The 13114-nt window shown below is 38.5% G+C and overlaps 1 protein-coding gene across 1 annotated transcript; it reads left to right on the plus strand.

The window, feature by feature from the left end:
• The first annotated feature begins 3341 nt into the window (after positions 1 to 3341).
• Positions 3342 to 7417, plus strand: LOC138032699 (myogenic factor 5-like). Its single transcript, XM_068880399.1, has 2 exons — positions 3342 to 3873; positions 4896 to 7417. The coding sequence occupies exons 1-2, from the start codon at positions 3363 to 3365 to the stop codon at positions 4985 to 4987; spliced, it is 603 nt and encodes a 200-aa protein (XP_068736500.1). The 5' UTR covers positions 3342 to 3362; the 3' UTR covers positions 4988 to 7417.
• The last annotated feature ends 5697 nt before the right edge of the window (positions 7418 to 13114 follow it).

Here is a 13114-nt window from a genome sequence, read left to right on the forward strand (position 1 = left end):
TGAATTTTCCAAACCTTCTTCATCAATAGGCCTTTTTCGATATATTAAAATTCAGCTTGAAAGAGAGGTGTAGGAGGACAAAGACAAAGGAAAGTTTGTGATATGCAAATAGTTTTCACATTCATTCCAACGTGTTTCTATTGTTTTTGTCCTCACTGCCTCACTGTCAAGCTGAATATTGATATTTCGAAAATGACCTATTCACTTCCGACTTGCAAAGCCACCGGTGTTCTGCAGTAGGTTTTAAGCTTGCATAAAATCCGAAAGGAAACGTCAAGAACAAAAGGAAAACCCTATTTGGCCGGAACCGACTTGTACACGTGGAACAGCGCTAAGGGTGCCATGTAAGAGCAAGACAGATTGTGAAATACAAATTAGCAGCGATGGGTCACATTCACTAACAAGCAGGGTTTATGTCCATTATTCAGTGCACACTGCATTGATGCCAGACTGAAAGTACCAATCGCAAAACAGCTGCCCCTAAACGAAGAACGATTTACAAGTGAGGAGGAAGAGGCAAATTATGAAAAACAACGGGTTGCGGTTCAATCATTCAAAATAAGCTAATATTATGACAGGGTCTCCCAGCAAGATTTCTGAGATATGCCCAGAAATGCGCGTAATTAAATCAACCTCTAGGACTGACACAGGCAGTTACAATCTTACAAAAGAATAACTTTATCCCCTCGACCCCTCGACATCATGTTTCCAATGAAATTGTTTGCGGATTCTAAAAAGAGTGTATCCGAAAAAAATGAATTTTTGGAATCGCTTATCACTTTGAAAAGTTGGGCAACGATGAGAGCGCCCCGGAAATTTTAGACAGAAAAAGCTGTTTAAACCATTAGAGGACTGTGATGCGTCTGGCAACAATTATTTAGCCTGCGTAGCTGGCGGTTTGGTGATATTTGGAAGCTTCTTTCCACCAGGGTTGACTTTCGAGTGATTTTGAGTGTAAACAGCCACGCGAAAAGCAAGCGATGGGGGAGGCCCCCCCCCCCCCCCCCCATCCTCCCCCCTCGCGTTCTCCTTTGACTTCGGTCCAGGTGTTCGCGCAGCCATATTCAAAATGATTACTCGAAAGTCAACCCCGGTGGGAAAAAGTGTCTAAAATTCACAAAAACGCGTGCTACGCAGACTAACAATTACTCAATATGGCGGTGGGAAACTGGAATTTTGTTCAAACAAATTTGATTGTGAGATTTTATTTTCCGTGATTTAAAGTTATTTTTCGGTTGTAGGGGAGGTTCTCTAAAGCATCATTTTATCATGTAGAACACAAGTACAAAATATACACAACTTGTTGGAATCAAAGCTGCCGGATTATTTAGATTTTGAAGCGAAGCTGTGTAGTTGATTTAGGGACAAACCTAACTCCATGAAGTAGTCAAAAGGGGCGTAAACCAAGAGAGGATGAGGTATCTCATGCATCCTCCTTTGGCGTAAACACATAATTTCATTTACGTACTGTAACTGTAATAATTTCATCTACGGTGCCTTTTACATCTACAACAGAACAGCTACGCGGACTTTTAAAAAAACAACTTGCTGTAACTGTTTTCGTTAATGTTCTTTTATTAGACTCCTTCAAATTTCATTCCGGAAAAACAAGTCCAAACCCTGCTTGTACACTTTTGCTACAGGCAGAGTCGGTTTTGGCTATTTGAAATATTTTGGAAATTCTTATGATTTTGTCAAAAATTAAAAGCTCATTCAAGAAGCAATGATTTCAGCTCATTTTAGATCAGAAAAGCCTTAAAGGAATCCAACTTTTTATCAGTGCATTGACATTTCCATTTCTGCTCAGATCGTGGACTTTGTCAAAACAAAACGCGCTGTTCTGCAAACATTTGCTTCTGTGAAGTTTGTTTTTCAGGCTTGACTGAGTGACTGAGTCTGGCTGTCTCGAAATCCGCTAAAACTCAAATTTCCCATCTTAAAAGCCATTTCCGAGTTCACGTCAGCCTGTTCCTCAAAGCGAGTCAAAGTCCGAAGTTTTTGTGATGATAATTAGTTCTAGTTTACATATGAATGGAAACACTTCGCACTTAGACTCGCTTTGAAGAGGAGGCAGATATGAACTCGGAAATGGCCTATCCGGAAACCGTTTCGGCCAGTGGATGTTATTTCCAGGTACCAGTAATTTTAACGTCTGTGCACCGACATTTCAATACTTAGCTCAGCTAGCTTGAAATTGCTGGGACTCAACAACGTTTTTTTACGACACTACTCACAACACAAACTGTCCAAGAAACGAAGTTTAACGAAACTATATACACTGTAAGACTTCCACGTGCAAATTCTTGTATGTTCAGTTTGCCGTAAATAAAACATGTAAAGGGTTTTCGAAAAAAGAAATGGAAATTTTATGCTTGTGACAAAAGACTTCATTTTTGCAAAATGGGAGTCAAATCAGGGCAGGCCTAGGTAAAATGAACACTTCGTGACAAAAAAGTCGGAACGATTTGATATCAATTTGCGGAATAACATCTGACCTCCGTTGGAAAACACTCCCACTTGATGATAGCGACATGTTGAAGGTCTTTCCGGCGGGAAATGCCGACTTATTTTGAGCCACATGGAAGTAATTTCGATGTAAACGTTTTGCAATCAGTGCGCGAGAAAATATTGACGTTGTTATTACAGGAGATCATGACCGTTGGGGTTATATTTATTCGATTTATTGACTGTCTGGACAGTTATTTACCAGTATCGCTCCACCGGGTCGTGTAAATATTTTTCTTGCGGTTATTACGTTGTTTGGAATTAGTTCTCATCACTGATTTTGATATAGGAATTTGGCATCGTTTTTTGTGATATAATGAATCAACGATGTGGGAGAAAGGAAACTGTTTGTAGAGCTCAGTACATGTTGAGTGTTCTAGCTGTGTCAATACCCTGAAGAGCTGACATTGTTCTCTGTCAGTCAGTAATTAGCTTGCGCTAAATCATCGACATCTCTTTCCGTTTTTCTCATGCAAATAAAAGATATAAAGAGCAATGAATTTTCAAAAAATTCAGTCTTTGGTAAAAACTACATTGAAATCTTCGGTTGTAGGATAGATTTTGCTCGTTAAAACATAGGAAATGATAACTAATTTTCAAGAGCTACCGGTATGCAGAGAATTGATCGCGGGTCAAATGGGATTCAAAGAGTATTGTCTTTAGTGCCGCAAGAACAAATCGCTTATTGGTGGAGAAATTGACAGCTGTCCGCCATTAAGAACATGTATCGGAACTTTGTTAATAAGGCCTGATTGGTGGGGCGGAGCTTGTGGTAACTGAAGAATGTATAGAAGTGAGCACAACATAGTTAACTTGAGTGAAAGGAGGCCGCCAAGGACACAAGTCATAAATCATCCATGGACGACACTTCGGACAAACGGCCGGGTGGTTCCAAAAGATACCATCTTCGGCCTGTTTCGCGTGAATCGCGCAGCAAATTGGCCTTGCTTGCAGCATGCGATGAGGATGAGGAAGATATATGTAGTGAATGTTTTAGCGACTCCACACGAATTAGAAGGTACCCCCATCTAAGGTCAGCGAGGGATTGTGCTACCGTGAGGGAACGAAACCGCATGCACAAGTTAAACAGAGCTTTCGAGGAATTAAGAAAAGTTATACCCAAGGCGAGCTACAGTGGGGAGGAAAAATTGTCGAAAATCGCTACATTAAGACTTGCTATTCATTACATCTCGGTGCTATCAAACATGTTAGAACAGAATTCCTCCGAGGAAAAAGATGGAGACGTTTGTCTAGAGCCAACGAACAAAAAACAACGTTTGAGCGATGATGAACAAGATACGGCATCCAACTCTAGCGGGAATGAATTTGGTTCAGATTATTCGCCAGAAGGAATCTTCTTCAATGAAAGTGAGTCTCTTAAAGTGTTATTTAATCAAAAGTGAGCACATTGTGTGAAGCTAAGGATTGTGACGGTCTATTCCGTCTATTAAAAGAGGTGACAAATTTTACACCTAACTAAGGGGCAAGGAGGGACTCGAAAATCTTTAAGGGGGTGAATTCAATTTGAACCCCAAGTGTCGAAAAATTACCAACGTAGTTTTTAAGACGAAATCGCAACACAAAACGTGGGGTAACGTGTTGCCTACACGCATTAAAAGATGTCGTTTTCCGCTCGGTGGTACAAACCTTAAACATAATCTGATGGAAAGTTTAATGCTAAGGAGGTTAATTGACTCTTAGCACCAATTTACAACTTCACTGGTAAACAATTGAAAGACAACAGTGTCCAGTTGGGTTTCCTGAGTTCCAATTCAGTGCTATTCCTACCCAAATTCATGATTGATCGTATACTGATCTGGATGTAAGCTCAGTTTATATACAAGTTGAACGCAATTGCTGCAATAAACTCTCGCATGTTTGTAAGGACACGGACTGAGGTTGTAAACAAATTTCCGTTGAACACTTAAGATTTAACGGGAAACGATTCAATGGCTAAGTGATCTTGATAATGAGTGGTTCGATTGTAACCCGTTTATAAGGCATCGGGTCTTAAGTATAATCCAACTGTACTTTGAAATTTGAAGTATGCTTCGACTTATCAAAGGTATAGAGCAGTAATCTGCCGCCTGCTCAGTCAGTCTAGCTGCATGAGGCTAATTTCATTGTAAAGTGCAAAAAGGTGACCTTGACTATTTTGTTTATATTGATATAGTTGAAGACTGTAAACGTATAATGGGAATTACACAAAAAGGAGATCACCCATGTGATTTTAGATAACCTCACTTTGCTCTTCATTCTGTCACTTATGGAAAAATAATAAATATTTAAACTTTCACTTGTGCCATGCTTGGATGTGGCAAGTGGATAAAGAATGATACTATCTCACTTCAAGTTTTAGTAATTGATGTGTTTTGGATTTTGTGTCGCAGGTTTTTGGTGTGGAGCACTTGAGGAGTTTGTGGTCACAAACTGGGACGAACAGATGCTAAATGACGCCCTGGGAGCTTACTCGATCACGTAGAGATCACCTCCAGTCAGACATCAGGGCTTACTTTTAACTACCATAAAAAATGTCCATTTATTTGTCGAAGGCCGAAAGATCCTGTACGTGAAAAGTAAAAGATAAACTCCCATTTTAGGAGGCTAAACTCAAATGTTTGCAAGTGAAAATTCCGATTTTAAAGAGTGTAAATAACCTCCTGGCGGAGTCATTAGAACTAAGCCCGGTTTCATTTGGTGCTGTCCCAGGGCTATACGTTTACCGTGCAGTATCGCAGTAAACTGACCTAACTTTTCAGACATTGAAAGTGAATGGAAATAAGTTATGCCTTCATGTTCATTAGTTAGTGTCAGTCAGATTGTTCACAAGTGTTAATTGCTTGAGTAACTCACCTCTATTCTGTTTAATTCTTGATATTAATTTCAAAGGTCTCATTTCAAAACTGAAATGGATGTTAATTTTACTTAAGCGGAGAGTCTGGTGATAAATGGTGGTATTTAAATGAATATGTCATGGATCTACAGCATGATATAAATCCGCTAATGTCTTTCGCGAGTGACAAAGAGAGAACAAAAGCTATTGTGAAAATCTACTGACTAAACCTCAACTTCTAAGCTAAAAATATTTAACATGAATATGAGCTTAGCTGAGTTCTTTATATATGTAAGAACATCATCTGTCAATCAAAAACATGTTTGTCCATTCCACATTAAACTACTTTTCATTTTTTCCAATAACACTGATTTAATCCAAAGATTGGATTAAATTTGGATCAAATCAGTGTTATTGGAAAAAATCAAAAGTATTTTACTGTGGATCTCTTTCAATATGTTATTCGTTTAATTTTTGAAGAAGTTTGCTCGTGTCTACTTTCTGACAAAGGAAGCGCTATGACTTTTGAAAGGAGTTCGGAAATTGTGTTGCTGAGTTCAATATTAATTAACCATGACTGGTGCAAAATTCATCGCGCAGACTGATACCCCATTCTCACAAACAAGACGTGTTAACAAAGTGAATATCAGTCATAGAGAAAATGTTAAGACTGGCTTTTACGCATGTGTCAGGTGAGTTTCATTACGTGCTTTCATCTGTGCTAAAATTGTAGTCGACAAAGATCATGATTTAAAAAGGAAACACTTTGAAACCGCGTTTAACTAAACATGTCCAAAACATGGTTGAGGTTTAGTGTGAACGGGGCATAAGCTGCCTAAAGCCAAAGTCCTCTTTTCAAAAAAAAATATATATTATATATATATTCTCTGGATTTGCCAACGAAAATAGCATTGTGGCAGATGATGACAAGTAGCATATATCGAAAGTAGACAAAGGAATGAAAAATGCATGCATGCCGTGCAGTTCACAAACCACCAAGAACTGGAAAACGCAATGAAATGTCCAATCATTCATTAAGTGATGCCCACTAATTTCGATGAACAGTTTAATCTTCCGATCTTTAAGTTACTGCATGAAGCAAAAAAGACAAGCTATCAAAAACTATATATTTCGTATATATTGTTTAACCCAGTTATTGTTTCATTGACCAGCCTAATGGGACCACGTCGACGTAAGAAATTCGCTGAGCTTGAACCGCTTGAAAGTAAATTGATACTTGGATTGAACTGATCTCTTTAAAGGTCCTGGAACAAATTTACGATGACTCGTACAAATTCTTTATATTTAACTCCTAAATCTTTTTCTTAAGTTAAATGCTCGTTTTTCAGTTTGAGCCGGGAGAACGGAGAACCTGGGTTAAAAAGAAGGAAGAAAAATAGAGAACAACGAACTCAACCCATGTATGACATCATACAGTGTTTACGGGCTTGGTGGGAGGCGAAAGCATCTCATCTTTGTGCTATCCGTTCATCCCCTGAAACTATGTGACAAACAAACTGACAGACTTACCACCAACTTTATCTATATCACACTATTTTAACTACCGGAGAATCTACCAGAACAATGTCGTCAACCTTATTTGAACGAGTTACTTGATCCTGTCATATAGAAACATAAACGAGGTTCCGAGCCCTGTGATAAAACGTTTTAAGACAAACAAGGGTTTTTTTTTTGTCCAAGCATACTAGGAAACTCTACGTATTCCGCAAATATTCAATCATTTCCTGTATTTTTTAACACCGAATACAGGAAGCTAAGAAATTGCATGTCTCGCCTATTAGAGGCATGAGCAGGCACGTAACTGTTTCTCGAGTGAATTTCCTTTGAGGGGGTTTGAAATCGCACTTTCGAAAATAGCCAGGTAAGAGGAACACACGAATTGACATGTGACGTTTTAATTGGGTGTTCACTTTCAGGACCTTAAGCCATTATTAAACAGCTTTTCCTCTAACGTGGAAGTAACCAGCTATGAGTAGTAATGCTCTTGAACCGTCTATGAATTGAGTAACAACCTTTATGATGGAATTTGCAGAGAAACTGTGAACTGAAGCGATACACATAAACTCTACGCATGCAGCTCATCCACGTTTATCAGCCTCCCGTCGAACTTGTTGACAATACGTCAATGTAGTATGGTACAGGATGGTGAGAAATGACATGTATTTCAATATTAAACTGAAAAGTCGTGGAACCAGTGTGGGAGTGATTTTCCTAGGAAGCGTTTAGTTTGCACTCAATTTACATAGAGGCACACTGAGCTCTAGGAATATGGACTTTTTTTACGAGATAGTTAGTTTGAATAGTAAAAGGACTGGAAACAGTGCTAGGGACCAGGCATACGTGGCCCCTTCGCGGCTAATCAATAATTTTGTGGTAACGAATCCTGAAATCTGATTGGTTGTTGGGAGGGTCCGGATTTTCTTATCTCTGCTCACGCACAGTAACACGCCAAGAACCTATAGGATTGCAGTTATTTGCCGTCTTAGGGTCGGAAATACTGCCGTCGGCCTCGGCAGCATTTTCAAGACCTCGGTCACAGGTTTCCTTATACGGACCTTACAGCCGACGAATAACATATATATCTCTTTACAATTTCTCGTCGTTGTATTACGGCACACTCGGGCTGCTCTAGTTCTCTGTAATACTGAATTCATACTCTGTACTCGAAACCAGCAAACATAACTCAAGTGACCTCTTTTGCCGCCTAAAAATTATGTTATTTTTTTTTTATGTTTAAGGCGAATGGCTGGTGTGGTGAGTGCAATAGCCTGCAGTGCAGGCGTCTTCTTGGGCCGATCGAGTTCGCGTTACAATCTTGCGACCGCCATTTTATAGACCGCGCCATGTTAGACAGTGGGGCTCCCCCCTATCCTTTCTCTTTCCTATCACTCACCTCCTTGGTAGAACTTTAATTCTCTCTCCAGTCTTCCACTGCATCTCCTGCACATTAATTTAAAAGCCGATTTTGCCCTGCGCGAGCACCTGCGCCAACTGACCGTAGAATTATAAACATTATTAACATTCATTAGCTTCTCTTGCTCTTCTTGTCGAAGTCGTAGAATTTCCCCATCTCAATAGCCTTGAACACGAATTTGTTATTTTTTATCACAATTTAACTAGTATTTTTACAGAACTTTACAAGTTTATATTAAAAAACACTTACACCCATATGGACAAAACACGTTACACCACAACACACAGCTGACTCCATTCAGATGTTACGCACATTCCTCTAAGGCTTATATTAACGGTGTGCAAATTATAAAAAAAATTCTTGGAAAGTAGACTTGCCACAAGTCGACCTCACGATAACCCCAGAAGTGCTTTTTCGAACGCGAAGTGAATGAGCGAGCGACGAAGTCGCGAGAGGTCGTTCCGCTCGTATCTAGACGAAGGACTTTTCGAAAGTCTACTTGGAAAGGTGCGGTTGGTGAAACTCGTTTCCAAACTAATCAACTGATACCATGTAAAAGAATAGCCGGGTGAAAATTCGCAAGGGGCGAGGTAAAACGCACGCGCATGAACTTTAGCCAGCGCTGGCCAAAAGGATTTCACCTCTGGGAACGAGAATGATCAAGGAGAGCATGTGACTCGTTCCTATTTCCGGAAGTTCGTGGATTGCTCCGCGGAAGTGATCCTCATTGTCAAGTCAGTCCCTGGTGAAAATCTTTTGAGGATCTTCAAAGATCTTCATGAAGATCTGTAAGGATCTTAGTAAGGATCCTCAAAAGTCCTCGCAAAGATCCTCAAGGATCCTTAACTTTCTGGCCCAGGATCCTTGAGGATCGTCAAAAATCTTGCCAAAGATCCTCAAGGATCTTCAAGGATTTTAAAAGATCCTTTGAAGATAGAAAAAACTAAAGAAATCCCATGGAATATGAAACACAGCTAACCCGAAGGTAAAGAGAAACTGACTACGACACCATTAGGCTCATAAACGGCTGCGAATCTTCAGGGGTAGAGCGCAACCGAGCGAGGGGGTTTCTAGTCCAGCGCCGGACCACTACCCTACGCCCTCGTGCCGAGCCAAGAAAGGAAAAAAAGAAGAACAATAAGCCGCAACCCCTGGAGAAAAACCAACACCAAAACCTCAAGGATCTTCAAGGATTTTACAGTGCGTTTCTCAAAACTTTTGACAAACGGTCTCCGAAGTTCGTTTGAAATTCCCAAAGTTCGCTACGAACTTGGCAATTTCATTACGTAATTGCCAATCAAATTGTGAACTTCGAAACGAAGTTGTGAATTTCACATCGAATTTCGTTGGGAAGTTGCGAAGTTCGTCGCGAGCAAAGTTCACATCATTCGGTGTAGTTAGATAGGCCACTTGCACTAAGAGGTCATGTGACATCGTTTTTATGAAAACGAAAGTTACATGATTTTGCCTTCGAAACACTATTAGTGGGTCATCTCTTAAGCAAAATAATAGTGATTTGGTTTTTCAAACCCGCACCATTTGCTTAAAATGAGAAAGTCCGTAGCTGGCCACGTGACCAAAACTTTATTTTTTTAAAAATTATGAATTACCGCTTTCTGACACAAATTTTGCACTTGAACTTCACGGAAAATGTTGAAAAGATGATGTGGCAACGTTTATGGCACATCTGAACTCAACTATCACACATTTAACAAGATATAAGCAAAAAGTAGTTTTGGCCGCCATGTTGGAGGGCAAGAGTATGCCCTCCAACATGGCGGCCAAGACAAATCATGCTACTTTGTTGAAAAATCAAAGTACCATAAAATATCTTCCTTAAATGTGTTTCCTCTCAAATTTCGCGTGTAAGATAATTTTTATGTGTTCTGTCAATTTTTGGCAACAGCAAGATTAAGGGAAGCATTGGTCACGTGACCTCTTAGTGCAAGTGGCCTATTGGTAATATAACTAGAAATTAATTTAAACAAAGTGAAAAAATTTCTCAACCAAGCAAGACTAATTTTTTGATGTTTACTTCTTAAAGGTAAATTATTTGAGAGGCACGGAGCCGGGACTTCACATTACAGACAGATGGCGCGACTCGTATCTGGTTTACACTAGAAATGTAAAGACAAAAGTTGAACAACATGACATTGAAATGTTTTGTTTCTTGCGCTATTTCTAGAATGATGTATGTCCTGTATTTATGTCTGATAGTTTTAACTGTAAAATACTAGAAGTTCACACGACAGAAATTGTATTCTATTTTTAGGCAGGTGTCGGGTGGCATCTGGGAATGGTCAGTTTTCAACGTTTTATAACCCATTTTAAAACCAGTAATTCGCAATCAACGTAACCACAACTTCTAAGAAAATTCCGAGAAATTTACACCGAACGGTGCGAACTTCTCTCGCGACAAACTCCTTAACTTCCCAACGAAGTTCGTGGTGAAATTCACAACTTCGTTTCTAAGTTCACAATTTGAATAACAACTACGTAATGAAATTGCCAAATTTGTAGCGAACTTCAGGAATTTCAAACAAACTTCGGAAACTGTTTGTTAAAAGTTTTGTGAAACGCACTGTAAAAGATCCTTTGAGTTAAGGATCTTCAATAATCTTACCAAAGATCCTGATCCATCCTTAAGGATCTTGTCAAGATCTTTGTGATTAGTTTGGGTATATTCAGTATTCTTACCAATGATCTTCAAGGATCTTTGTGGCTCCATTAAAGATTCACCTCAGGGTTGGGGTAAGTACCAGGACGCCATATGGAAAACATGCTAAAGTGAATTTGGAAATGGCCAATTCCTATTACCGGTAACTATCGTGAACAACAACAACAACAACAATAAACTATGGCACAAATCTCATTTAAACTTTCTTTATTTGCATAGATCTGTTTATCACTGTCAAAATCATAAAAAAAATAGGGGAGTAAGGCTACTGTAATTACAGCATGTCCACTTAATACCGAGACCAGTTGCAACACCACGATATTCTTTTATATTTCCACTTATCCTACGACAAATAAGGGAAGGCATTGTGAAAAAGTAATGTAATTCATAATCTTATATTTAATACTTCAGCAACAATACTTGCTTGATAAGGCTAAGAAGGTTCTCATAAAAATGGTACTTACCAGTAACAGGAAAATTAGGCTACAGACTGAACTCAGGTTCTTATTTTGAAAATAAAAAAATAAAGTATGAAATAAGGTGTTTGTCATTGGTGGGTGTGGCCTATTTTGGGCCTATTTTTGGTACTGCATGCATAATAATGTTATAAAAATCCCTTTAATCCAAGTATGTTAAGGCCATATATGAAGTTTGTATAAAGCTATGCAAGATAAACAGAACAAAAACAACATTAAAACATGGTACTGTGTTACTTCTGGGACAAATATGGTACTTGTAGAGCTTGTTACAGGTATATTAAATTTGTATATTCAGTGTTTGACTGAATTTCTTAAAATAAAAACCCAATGGAAAATTGTAGGCTAAAGTAGGTTAAAGGAGAAAATACTCCCAAATGCGGGTTTTTACTGTAACTCATGTTTTGCTTTTGTACAATTTTTCCGAAAAAAATTATAATTTTCTTCAAACTCTTTTATCCTCATTGTGAACACTTAGTACATGAAGATTACTGTGTCAGATTCAGCAAGATTTTGCAAGTTTCCGGGAGGATTCTTACTATACTTATTTTCTCACTATACCCTCCCAAGAATGATCTAAATCCTATCAAAGAGGCACGATTAAGGGAATCTTAACAAAACTTACAACACTCCATTAGTAAAACACTGGAGTGTAAGATAAATGGGGAAACAACCAACAAGATTTATCCAGTAATTTATCGTAGAACAATATAACTTAATCATCTACACTGTATAATAAAATAAAACAGAAACCACATTTTGGAAAGACAAGAAAACAAGTTCAACAGCACTTTATGCTAATTTTTTTACCCACTATAGGGCACTTACACTACAAAGACATTTGTTTTACATTTTGGTGCATTACTTTGCTCTCATCAGCAGAAAAGGACAAAACAGTAAGGTTGTATGAAGGACATGAGCGAAAGATGGCGAAATTTTCAATAATTATACACTCTACGCTTGTTTGCCGTTCTTGTATAATTTTTGGAAAGTTCCTGACATTTTAAAGGCATGGTGACAGAAAATTGCTTCTTCCTGCAACTAATGTGAATGCATACTTTTGAATACTGTCGTTGTTGCAGGATGCCTAAGGAGAGCTTAACTTACAGAAATAGAGATACTCAGACAAAATAATAAACAGCTACATGGTATATAATATTGTCTTTTTCAACCTCTTTAGAAATTCAACGCAGTGACAAATTGACTACAATGTTATGAAAAGTGCTTAATTGCACTGGTTTTTTGATGACTTGAGTACAACAGCAATGGAGTCTAAAACAAAACAAGAATATTTTGTTTAAAATCTGGTACATGCATGTACCAGTACTATATCCCAGAGGAAATCTCTGTATTAAATGGAAGTGTCAACAGTTAGTTGTTTATATTATACTATGAGGTACATGACTGTTTATGTAGGAACACTCATACTCAATGCAATGTACACTATATATAGCTACAATCAAGCGGTGTTTTGCTTGATTTTGTATTTTAAACGATACCGTTTGAAACCAGGATAATTAAATTCGATGTGAATATCCATTGCCTTGTCTTCGAATGGCAAGCTTTTTGCAACTTCTTTTGCTGAAAGGTTATGAAAACCCCGGTGTCTGACATTTGCAGACTGCAGACTGCAGACAAATAGCGCTTATAAACAGTATTAAAGTCTAGGAACCCACTTTAAAACGGTT

The sequence above is a fragment of the Montipora capricornis genome, chromosome 14 (assembly GCF_036669925.1).
Source record: "Montipora capricornis isolate CH-2021 chromosome 14, ASM3666992v2, whole genome shotgun sequence".
NCBI lineage: Eukaryota > Metazoa > Cnidaria > Anthozoa > Scleractinia > Acroporidae > Montipora > Montipora capricornis.